The following is a 12,976-nucleotide window of genomic DNA, read 5'->3' on the forward strand; positions in this document are numbered from 1 at the left end:
TATCTCTCATCCAGAGGCAGCTATTATATGTTACCTGAAGTGATAGGGAGAAGGGCATATTCTTAATCTGATCTTTGTTCCAGGACTCAATCTCAATGGGTTTTGTCCCTCAAAGTGTTCTCAGTATCCTATCTTACTGTCTGGGGTCTTTGGGGGCACTCAGCCTTTTCACTTCTGCAAGTCTCCACATTTCTTAATGTTCTCTATCCCATACTTAAACTTTCTCATAATTTTTGCCTAAGCTCATCTCTTGCTTCCAAAACTTTCCCAAATGTTGACAATAACAACCAATATACATAAAACTTACAGGCACAACAAGCATGCAGTCTGCCTTTCAAGTTCCTGCAGGCCAGGTTTACCAAGTGTTTCACCACCTGTGTACATCAACACTCTAACTCTCCAGCATGCAACATCAATTTCCTCGCTGCCCGACTGCTAGGCCAATGTTAGATATTTGTTAGGCAGGATCTCGCTTGAAGGTACTAATTTCAGTATTTGTTAGGGTAATGCTGGCTGCTGTATTAGGGACTGTCACAGGATCAGAAAATTTTAGAACTAAAACGGGACTTTAGAGATCCTGAGGTACATCCAATGCCCCTTCATTTTAGGAATCGGAAACCACATGGGAAAAGGCTGAGATTTGTCCAGAGCCACATAGTGACCTTGAGGCAGTACATCTACCAGTCCCACTGGGCTTTGGTGACCTTGGCCTCTACAGCCCTTTGCTCAGCTCTGGCACATACTAGAGACTTAATGAATATTCATCAAACTGGATTGGGAATGTGTAGGTCTCACTGTATGAAGACATCATTGAGTTTCAGACTAAAAGAGAAGAAGGAAGGAAAATTCAGGAAACAATTGCAACTTCAGTAGAAATGCCTCAGGAGAGGTGTAGATTAGAGGAACTACATGGCTTTGTTATGTGTATTTTGTACTCTTTCACACTTTTCATTTTTTTGTTGTTGTTTTCATTAGGAGATGGGGTCTTGCTCTATTGCCCAGGTTGAAGTGCGGTGGTGCAATCATAGCTCGTTGCAGCCTCAAACTCCTGGCTCAAGTGATCCTCTAGCCTCAACCTTCTGAGTAGCTGGGACTATAGGCACTTGCCACCATACCTGGCTAATTTTAATTTTTTTTTGGTGGAGACAGAGTCTTTCTTTGCTGCCTTGGCTGGCCTTGGCCTCCCAAAGTGCTGGAATTACAGCCATGAGCCACTACACCCAGACACGTGCTTATTGTTCCTTCTATAATCAAAATGCTAAGGACGTTTTGATGACATAGTTTTGACACCAGATAGCTATTCTGATGTCATCTTAATAATAAGCCATTTACTATTTAGCTTAAAAACAACCAAGTAATTGGTCCAGCATACGGACCTCTTAACCGTAATTCCCAATCTTCCTCTCACCTACCTCTGACATTCTGGTGAAAAGTGGAGGTAGAGAGAGGTGGTCATAATTAGGATGAGATGGGCTAAGGTTAAGGAAAGGGATGGTTTAAGATAATAAGAACCATCATCTTTTAAAAAATGACACATCATCATACATGTTTTGGGGGTACAATATGATGGTTCCACACATATGTAAATTGTGTAAAGATCAAATTAGGAAAGCTAACATATCCTCACCTTAAACATCACTTCTTTATGATAAGAACATTTAAAAAACCTCTCTGTAAGCTATATTGAAATATATAATACGTTGTTCTTAGCTCTAATCATCATACTATGCAATAAACCACCAGAACTTATTCCTCCTATCTAACTATGGCTTTATACCATTGGCCAATCTCTCACTATCCCCTTTCCCTCTTTTCTTTGCTATCCCTGGTAAGCACTATTCTACTCTACTTCTATGAGAGTAACTTTTTAGATTCTACATATGAGTGAGATCTCACAATATTTTTCTTTCTGTGCCTGGCTTATTGAAATAAGTACATCTGCCTCAAGTCCCACTGGGCCTTGGTGACCTTGGCCTCTTCAGCTCTTTGCTCAGCTGTGGCACATAGTAGAGGCATAATGAATATTGGTCAAACTGGATTGGGAATGTGTACAAATCTAATTATATGGGGGCATCACTGAGTTCCAGACAAAAAGAGAGGAAGGAAGGAAAATTCAGGAAACAACTGGAACTTCAGTAGAAATGCCTCAGAAAGATGTACTGCCTCAAGGTCACTTTGTGGTTCTGGACAAGCTGCAGCCTTTTCTTTATTATTATTATTATTGTTATTATTATTATTATACTTTAAGTTCTGGGATACATGCACAGAACATGCAGGTTTGTTACATAGGTATACACGTGCCATGGTGGTTTGCTGCACCTATCAACCCATCATCTACATTAGGTATTTCTCCTAATGCTATCCCTTCCTAGCCCCCCAGCTCCTGACAGACCCCAGTGTGTGATGTTCCTCTCCCTGTGTACCTGTGTTCTCATTGTTGAACTCTTACTTATGAGTGAGAATATGCTGTGTTTGGTTTTCTGTTCCTGTGTTAGTCTGCTGAGAATGATGGTTTCCAGCTTCATCCATGTCCCTGCAAGGGACATGAACTCATGCTTTTTTGTGGCCACATAGTATTCCATGGTGTATATGTGCCACATTTTCTTTATCCAGTCTATCATTAATGGGCATTTGGGTTGCTTCCAAGTCTTTGCTATTGTGAATAGTAAGCTGCAGTCTTTTCTCATGTTGGCTTCCAATTCCTAAAATATATTCCAACAACTCAACAGCACAAAAGCAAATAACCTGATTTAAAAATGGGCAAAATGGCTGGGCACCGTGGCTCACACCTGTAATCCCAGCACTTTGGGAGGCCGAGGCGGGTGGATCATAAGGTCAGGAGTTCAAGACCAGCCTGGCCAAGATGATGAAACCCCATCTCTGCTAAAAACAAAAAACAAAACAAAACAAAATGAAAATTAGCCAGGCATGTTGGCAGGCACCTGTAATCCCAGCTACTTGGGAGGCTGAGGCAGGAGAATCACTTGAACCTGGTGGCAAAGCTTGCAGTGAGCTGAGATCGCGCCACTGCACTCCAGCCTGGGTGACAAAGCGAGACTCTGTCTAAAATAAATAAATAAATAAAGGGCCAAATACCTGGATAGGCAGTTTTCAAAAGCAGACATACATACAAATGTCAAACAGATGTGTGTAAAGATGCTTGGTACCCCTAATCATCAGATACATGAACATTATGAATGACCTTTATATTTTGGTGGTGTGTGAGAAGTGGCCTGCTGAGCTTTCTATGTCAATGCTGTCTCTCACACCACATCAAATTGTAAAATGGGGCTTCAGTTTTTAGATAGAATAACACTTTCAGTGTAGGACAATGTCCAGCATGACACAAAACTTTGTAACTCTGTTACTTGTCAGTTCGTTAATTCAGATGATATTTATAATGCACCTCGTCTGTACCAGGCCCTGGGCTGGCACCTAAGATATATATATCAGTTGATATAAGCTTTGTGCCAGGAGCTTACAGGCTATGCATATTTATTAAGTTTCAGAATATTGTACTGAACCAGAATATTGCTGGCATTTTCAAAGATGATAAAAGTTTGCCTGGACCTAGATGTGACCCTCTTTGCCTACTCTGTCTTCTCCTTTATAGGCAGAGAAAGCAAGCTTGTAGTTCATTTCTTTCATAATTTTTCCCACCCTTAAAGCCTGAAAAATGCCTGGACAGCGGTGCTATGCCAGATTCCCTCCTTAGGTGTTCTTTTCAGTTATTTGGGGACATTTTCAGTTTCTGAGTGAGCATATCTTTAGTTTGTAAGTCAAAGTCAGTATAAAAGTTGAGTTTGTTTTAGTGAAAAAAAAAATTTATATACTATGTTACAAGAATTAAATAATAAAGAATACCTGTATACTGAGGTTAATTATTTGGAGAGATTTCTTAATAACTTTGGAGGATTTTGTATAATCCCAGAGGATAAATAAATTTTCATACAGAATCATATAATGATTAATTATCTCAAGCTAACTTTAATTTACGTGGAAAGTTCTGATTTTAAAATTCTTTTGTAGAGGAGGTTAGAAAAAGGCAAAATTGGAATATGTTTATAATAGCAGTGGTAGGTTTGAGTTAGCTAAATACGGTATACCAAAGGAACCATGGTGTTTGTATGCTGGCTGTCATCTGAATAGGACTTTAGAGAAACTTATTTAGATATCACCTGTGGTTCTCCAATCACTTATTCATTTCTCACTTTGATGTAGAATAGAGGCTGTGTGTCCTTTTGTCCTCTGTTTCTTAGACCTAAAAATAAGTCCATCCTCATTGATTATCTTGATAGACTGAGCATAGTCATGAAAATAAAATTTACAAAATAAGAAATAAGTAATGAAAGTTAGTAGCAAATGTGAAGAATGTGAAGAAATATAAAGAGTGTTCTACCAGCCAAAGAAATGCAAATTAAAACACAGCATAATATTGGAATATGGAGAGTTGGGAAGCTGCTATGTTGGATGGATATTTGATAATAAAGAACTCCAGTGGAGCTGTATCTGTCCAATTTGGTAAATATGACAAAAGATTGTTGCTAACTTATGTTGATGAGGTTATAAGCAAACACACATCCTTATACCTCATTGAGGAATGTTTAGATTGATAATGAATGGTAAACTCCAGAGGAAATGTCATTTTCACTGCTGATTCTTATAGGATTTTCTGAATCACTTTACCATGTCTTAAATGTATGAATCATATTTGTGTGTCAAAACCATCAATATTACAAATAATTAAAGGATAATTATAAAAGGATTGACATTGTCCTGCAGTCCCTCACTTTAAGAGGAATATGTGTTCTCAGTTATTTGGTTGGAGAAACCTGGGTCAAGGACCATGACAAATCCAGAAGACTGTATGACAATCAGTATAAACTTATTTTAAAATTAAGGATGTTACCTTAACTTTATAATTATGACTTCCAACTAATGTGAGGCTTAATAATGACATGATGAAAATATCGTTGGCTAGAACCTGGTCCTGGTTTTAATGTCAGTATCATTTTTGATCATGGGGCTGAAGCAATATTTTGATGTCACAGGTGAGGGTACAAGTAAGGCACGAGCTTGCATAATCTTCATTCCACAAACTCCCCACTTCAATAGCTCATTCCTCTTTCATTGTACTTTCTCCTATTCTCCTTTTTTATTTTATTTTTCATTTTTTTGTTACTAGAAAAATCTTTTTTATTCTTTTTTTTTTAATTTTTTCTTTAAATTGAGACAGAGTCTCACTCTGTCGCTAGGCTAGAGTGCAGTGGCACAATCTCAGCTCACTGCAACCTCCGCCTCCCAGGTTCAAGTGATTCTCCTGCCTCAGCCTCCAGAGTAGCTGGGACTACAGGTGTGTGCCACCATGCCCAGCAAATTTTTGTATTTTTAGTAGAGGTGGGGTTTCACTATGTTGGCCAAGATGGTCTCGATCTCTTGACTTTGTGATCCGCCTGCCTCAGTCTCCCAAAGTGCTGGGATTACAGGCATGAGCACCCGGCCAGAAAAATCTTTTAAGCTCATTTTTTTTTCTCCTGTTCCTTGAATAAATTATTTCAGACATCTATGACAACAATTATTAAGCAAAACCAAATAAAAGGTAGGAGATATCCAGACATACTCATCATTATATCGTGTTGGTCTTAGGCAAGGTACCATCAAGGTTAGAATAAAGTTTTAAGATACTAGGAAATATCATTTAAGTTAAAATTTTAAGAAATCTAATTCCTTTTCTAATCCCTTTTATTTTAGGAGATGAACAAACAAGGGTCTTGATAGTTCTATGTTGTTGGAATATGGAGAGTTGGGCAGCTGCTATGTTGGATGGATATTTGATAATAAAGAACTCCAGTGGAGCTGTATCTGTCCATCTTTTGTATGACTTTTCCACAGCAATAAAAGAAAGCCACGCAGAAATACTGACCCCATTTCACCATGGACTCAAATATAAGCAGCCGTAGTTCTTAGTCATTTTAATATGAGCATTGCTGGAGATTACCTTTTACAAAACAAGGGAATATCTTTACATTCTATAATCATGGTTCTTTTAAAATCATTTAGGATCTTTATTATTATGAAGTAAAACACATGGATTTAGGGAAGATCAAAGGAATGGCTCATCGGTTTCTCACTCACAAAAGAATGTATATCTGTCATGTAAATATCACCGGGCCTCTAGAGAAAATCATTAGCCTAGTGAAAGAAAATCACACTGCTCAAAAAACCATACTAATGAAAATGCAAAGGTTCAAGGAAGTAAATAAACAGAAAGCAAACCATGCATTTACCAGCTATGTCTCTTTGAACGTTCTGTCTCTCCCTACTTTACTAATGTACTTTTATTATATCATTGTATTTTAATGGGCATATGGCTGAATAACCAGGAAAGAAAGAAAACTCGGAACAAAACTGGAAAATCCTGTTATGGACCTGGTTGAAGGGTTCAATGCATTGTCAAAAATGAATCTAGTGTATCAAAACCATACTGTCACAAATAGTGTTGCTTACAGTTAAACTAGGTTTACAAAATTCTATCTTAATTTACAAATGATCATTAGATATGGCAAAAATCATTGTAGATATTTGAGGATGGGTTGAAAATTGCAACTCAATTCACAATCTCATTTCTGCTTCACCTTACGCCCCACACCTACCTGAATTTCCAGTTGCTGTAAGAAAGTGGACCAATGTCACTGTGATAATTTTTCATGAAGACTCAAAGAAGACTAGAAGCCTAATATGTAAAGCAGGTTTCTTCAGATGCTTTCATCACATTAAAAATATGAAGACATTTTATAAAACATAATGACTTTTATACATACATATGTTAGTCTGTTTTCATGCTGCTGATAAAGACACACCTGAGACTGGGTAATTTATAAAGAAAAAGAGGTTTAATGGACTCCCAGTTCCACATGGCTGGGGAGGCCTCGCAATCATGGTCGAAGGAGAAAGGCACATCTTACATGGTGGCAAACAAGAGAGAGTAACAGAACTTTTGCAGGGAAACTCCCTTTATAAAACCATCAGATCTCATGAGACTTACTCACTATCATTAAAAAAGCACAGGAAAGACCTGCCCCCATGATTCGTTACTTCCCACCCATCCCCCCCCACAACAGGTGGGAATTATGGGAGCTACTAAGATTCAAGGTGAGATTTGAGTGGGGAGACAGCCAAACCATATCAGTACAATTATACTCTGATGCTTTAGTATTTGTAAATCTTTTCTATGGCCTAGAAGTTTAGGGCCCCAGGAACATCACTTGAGATAGTAGACAAGCAGGTGGTAGTGGTGGAACTAACTTCAAGACCATCCTTAGCCTAAGGCAATGCCAGCTCTGTGGGAAGAAGAATGGCCACCTAGTTCCTCTCACTCTCTTTATCCTGTTCCCTTTTCTGATGGCATTTGCACAAAGTAGTGCAAAGTAAATACCAAAACCCCACAGTGAAGTTTTCATGAAATGCACCTGATGGAGCTTAGTTATTATTTTTTTTTCAAATTGAAGGTAAATGCATAACTGTTAAGGACAAATTTGTTTACTATTGAATATCATCTCACATTTCACTGCTAATTTGGCATTCTCTGGGAGATACTGGTGGAGTGCAAAGAAAGCTCTTCAGAGCAGTTGGTAGAATTGTTTCTGGTCCCAGCTATGCTGTGCACTGGCTAGGTGACTCAGGGAAACCCTTGCCACAAGTGGAGGAAGAGGGCACAGCATCTCAGTGTTTCACTCAGCTCTAAAGATTCCTTTGTTTTCAGAAAAACAGCTTATTTGAGTGTGGATTTGTCTTTCACTTTTACAAGTATTTTAAACATTGAGGAATGGTATCAAAGGAATGCTGTTAGTAAGATTTAGTAACTATTTTAGCTTGCCAACTAGCAGTGTAAATTACAGTAAGTGCCTGACGTCCTAACCTTAAAAATAAAATTAGCCTATTCATATAGGCATTTCTGCTGAACTTCAATGGAAGGTTGTTGCTTCATTTTGTTTTACCTTTAATATGATATACCTTCATGTCAGTCAAACAATCATATTCAGTGTTAATGTTTTCAAGTGAATTTTATGCAGAGGATAGCTTAAAAAACGTGCTTCCTAATAACCCCAACCCTGTTATTTCTCCTATGGCAAGTAACTTTATGTTTTAAAAATAGATCTGTTCTACGAGACTTCAGTTGGCCCTGGTTGGTGTCCTCTTATGCGAGTTATTTAATTTAAAAATAGAACAGTCTCAGATCTGTATCAACTAGTTTATGATGACTTCTATCAGGAGTGAACTCTAAGTAGGCAGTGAATTCTGTGGAGTAAAGTGTGGGAACATTATAATCCAGTCGTGTTTTCCTCTTTGGTGAACTAATAGAGCTTTGCATCCAAATTGATATTTTTTGTGTATTCAGCTTATGTTTTTTCTTAGGTTAAATTTAACTTCCCCAAGAGCTGAGGGAATTTTATAATTTAGGTGGAAAAGAGATTACCGCTGCAAACTAGTTAACATTTAACATTTTTGAAACAAGTAATCACCCCTAGACTGTTTTTAGGTCAATCAAATTACTCTTTTACACAGAGCAATTTTAATTTAAAATGCACTGGTACGCCTTTGGGTATATTAAAACAATCATTGTTTCTTTGAATGCATATTTCTAGAGTAGAGATGTAGAGAAACATCATTAAATAATAAGTAATACTTTTTCTATTAAAGGTAAGTTGTTTTAATTTTCAACCTTGAAATGAAATTTGTCCTATTTTATAAAGTGAAAATATGTTTTTACATTGTTAGAAATTAAATTACCATTGATTTTGTCATGATTTAAGGCCTTAACTCTAACATAGGAGCTCTTTTTGCCTTACACAGTTTCAGAGATGTAATTATTTTTTTCTTTTAAAAAGTCTGGAACGTATCAATTTACAGAAAATGGACATAAAACATGTTATATGCCACATAGTTTTATTATTAAATTATAACTTTAAATGATACATTTTGCTATCTAAATAATTTGGCATATTTTAAACATATTTTTCAAAATTGGATTTTCTGTCAGACCTGATTAAACAACGTGACATCTTGAAATATTATTCAAAGTTACGAGTTCCTCATCAGGAAGAATAATTCCTTCTTAAAATGATCTTTTGTAGAATTTTGCCATATAATCCGGTCTTTAAAGGTGCTGTTTTTTTCCCATCCAACCACCAGAGAGCACTTTAGCTTGTAATATGAACCTTACATATACGAATGAATACAGCCAAGATCATGCTTTATCAAAGAAATGGGCAAACAACTACATTAAGTCACAGGTTCATTCATTTCCTGCCAGTTCATGTTTATTTGATCAATTTCCTAAATTTTGCATTAATTTAAACGCATGTTTATAGTTTACAAAGAATTTTATGATGGCATTTTCTTCAAACATGTTCTTGTGCTATGCCCTTGGCCAGACATATCATGTTAATTGTATTTTGTATATTTTATAATCCCAATTAACTTGTAAATTTTTATGTAAATGAACTAAATTTAATCTCAATTTTTGTGCCCCCTCAGTTGTTTTTGTTTGTTTTCTGTTTTTAAAGAAAGAGACCCATGCTCTTCTGATAGTAAATAGTTGTTGACAAAGGCTTTTTTTGGGAGGTAAATCCTACTGCTTGGAATCTGCTATAGAAAAATTATTTTAGGTGGATGTACTATCTCAGTTGCTTGCCTAGTGAAGAATGTCAAGATTTAGGTGGGAAAGTTGAAATTGAATCCATCTGCTTAGACTCTTCAGCTTATGAAGAATTTGTATAAAGCACCTTCCTCATCCTCATCTCTCAAAAGACACACAGCTAATAAACAAGGTTCACCTGATTGAAGTCAATGAGTGGTAGAAGCAGTAAAGGTTCTGTCCATCCCCCAGATTTTCCTATGTTTTGAAGATGAGCAAGGGTTGAATCACTGAAGAACTTGAAATATTTATTTTGCCATCTTGAGATGTTCTACCTTTTATATTGCATGACAAGAGGAATGTTACTGAATAGTGGCAGAAACTGTGGTTAAATAACAGTTCAGTATCTGAGCAGAAATGTGGAACATGGGGATTAGATGCCCAACACCATTCAGAATTCTGGCCATCCCAGACTTACTGAGATGTGTATTATTATAATTAATGCGCACACCTCAAATAGAAAGTAGCTCAAATAGCTGCCCTATGGTTGGTAAAATCCACGTGGCTCTCTGAGCATGTCACTTGAATCCCTATGCTTGGCCAGCTCAGCCCTGGGTAAAGCATCTAAGCATCCCTCTAAATCATGTTTTTCTCTGGGACTGGTGTTTCAGGTGTAGGAGAAGGAATCTTGGTTGAATATGGGCACAAACCTACTTTACATGATAGGCAAAAAATGGTGACGATTTCAGCCTAAAGAGATCTGTTCTTTTGGTTTAATGTTTTAGCATCATGTCCTCAAACCATTTTTAAGCCCCCCCACACATACCACTGAAAAATTAGCCCTCTGCGACTTGTTTTTTCCTGTATGGCTGTGTTTTACATTCATTTGAATCCCATTTCTCCTGACAAAAAAGTTAATATTCATTTGAATGCCATGTCTCCTGAATAAAAATGTTAGTGTGTGGAACTAATATGATTTATTCCTGGCTCCCAGCCCCTAGGAATAGACCTGAACCCGCTCTCCCCTTCTTTCTCCCTTTCCACTTGTTACCCCACTCCCACCCTCTACCTGTGTCAGTTATCTGCTCAAAGTGCTCTGTTTTCATCTTAGTGGTTGTCTGTGGTGGCTCCTAGAACCTTATTCTTTCCTGAATCAGAATGTATCTGGCATGCTTCTAAAGATGCTTAAATGACAGCTCATAATAGTAATTTGGCTGTGTTTAAATGGATGGAAGGCATGGTGAGGGGGTTTCCACCCAGGTGTGAAATATCCCAGATACTCAGAAAATATCCAGATTCCTGGGGCTCAGGATGGCGTGCAGCGGGGAGTGTGGGCACAGTGTGTGGCCAGGGCAGCTGGGGAGTGTGTAATGTGATCTGAGACGCACTGCCCTAAACACAGTCAAGAAGCACAGAATGTTTCTGCCACAGAGACAGCAGCTTTGCTCTTAGTATTTCCTGAATATTCTGGAGGGTTTCTTGTTGGTTGGTTGGTTGGCTGGTATATTCAAGGAAGGAAACCAATGATTAAATATGAATCACGGCAAATTGGGTATGGGGCTTTCCGTCATTAACCCTGCATTAGAAATCCTTAGGTGAAGATTGGCATCTTTTTGCATGTCACATTTAAAAAAAAGTAATCATGGAGAAAATCTAGCCTGTGATGTGACTTCTTCAGTAGTGGTAGGTCTCTTTTATTGTTTGAATCATTGAGTGTTTTTTTACAAACCAAGTAACCTGATCTTTTATCACTCTCCCGACTGCCTCCTCCGGTATGCCCTGATGCATTCAACACATGTGTTAGTATGAGAGGCTAGCAGCACGGAGAGCAATTTACATTCAGCTTCCCAGCCTGCTTGAAGCAGCAAATCAGCCCCTGGGAAGGCTTCGGAGACTTGTCAGCAGTCTGTAGCTTATTTCTGTGTGTGTGAGGGTGTGTGTGTGTGTGTGTGTCTCTCTCTCTCTCTCTCTCTCTCACCATTTCCAGGCTCAAATCACTGTGGAGGAACAAGCAACAAAGTCTTGTCAGGACCTTATCTCAGGGTAACGATTAGTTAAAAATGAAAGGCTAAAATATTGATTTTCTTTAGAAGAATAATTGACTGTTTGATGTAGAGAACACCCAGTTTCTTCCTGAGGAAAGCTGAACAGGGCTACATTAGCAGTCCGTGTCTCTCTGACAGCAGCAGGGGCTGGGTTTAAGCAGCGGCTGCTTTGCCTGGGGAGCACCCGTAAATGGACTTTGGTCTCAATGCTTTGACTCTTTGTCGTGGTTTTGGATGTTGGAATACCGGCGGTGATCTGTCTTTTATAAACACACCTGATTTAAAGGAAAGATGAGTGAAGAACCAAAGGAGAAAAATACAAAACCTGCTCATAGGAAAAGGAAAGGAAAAAAGGTAAGAAATGAATAAGCAACATGTTCTCTTCATTGTTCTCTGGCTCTGGAGAGGAAGTGATCTTTAGGCTGAATTTTTAAGAGATTGGCTTTAGATTTTTAAGAAGCTGCTAGAATCTGAATGCTTTTGTTTTTCCAGTCTATTAATGGGTGTGTTCTGTCTTGGAAGAAAATCATCACAACTCGGATACGTTGCTAAAATATTTAAACAGTTAAATACAGTCATTTAGATTTCACTGAAGTGGTGTGTTTTTCATAGTGATATTCAGGATTATTAAGTAAACACATGTCCTAATTATGTGGGTGGGTGTGTTTTTTTCTCCTTTAAATTTTACAGAATGCTCGTTAATCAACAGGGTACAATTACTAATGAATATTATTATGGTATAGATGTTTAGCTTGAACATATATTTTAGGGAAACTTAGAGAAACCTGTACTTATACTTTAAAATTACAGCATGGAGGTGAACTCCATTTTAATTATTGATCACTTTATGGCTGACAGATCTCAGGTTTGCATTCTACCATGCAGTCATACAGCCAGATGCCCAGTTTGTCTATTATAATCCATAAAATTAATTTTGTTTTCCATGTAAATTGAGGAATCATCAATATATTAATAGATGATTATGGTAAACCTGTAGATTCATTTTGGTTTTCTTGAATGTGTATATCCTCAAAGGTGCTCCTAACTTTTTAATACATTTTGCAATGGGGAAACAAGATGATTCCCTAGATCTGTCATTTGGTTTTAATCCATTGTGGTTTATAAATTGTCTTGGTTTTAGGGTGTGCCACCAATGGAAAAGACAGTTGTGCATCTGTAACAAAGAAAAACAAATATCTAAAATAGGATTATAGCTCATAGATATTTAAGGAGAATGTGTGCTGTATTTAAAAATCTATAGTCAAAATCTTCAGATATAATATTTTAATTACTA

At 37.5% G+C, this 12,976-nt stretch overlaps 1 protein-coding gene across 9 annotated transcripts in view; it reads left to right on the forward strand.

The window, feature by feature from the left end:
* ANK3 (ankyrin 3) overlaps positions 1–12,976 on the forward strand; it is a 703,328-nt gene that overhangs the window by 142,023 nt on the left and 548,329 nt on the right. The window contains exon 1 of one of the 9 annotated variants that reach the window (XM_007963373.3): positions 11,433–12,036. The exons of the other annotated variants lie outside the window; for them this stretch is intronic. Within the exon in view, the coding sequence (XP_007961564.2) occupies positions 11,974–12,036 (63 nt within the window). The 5' untranslated portion in view covers positions 11,433–11,973. Of the gene's footprint in view, positions 1–11,432; positions 12,037–12,976 lie in introns of those variants that run through there. 9 annotated transcript variants of the gene reach the window in all.

Source organism: Chlorocebus sabaeus, chromosome 9, assembly GCF_047675955.1.
Source record: "Chlorocebus sabaeus isolate Y175 chromosome 9, mChlSab1.0.hap1, whole genome shotgun sequence".
Lineage (NCBI taxonomy): Eukaryota > Metazoa > Chordata > Mammalia > Primates > Cercopithecidae > Chlorocebus > Chlorocebus sabaeus.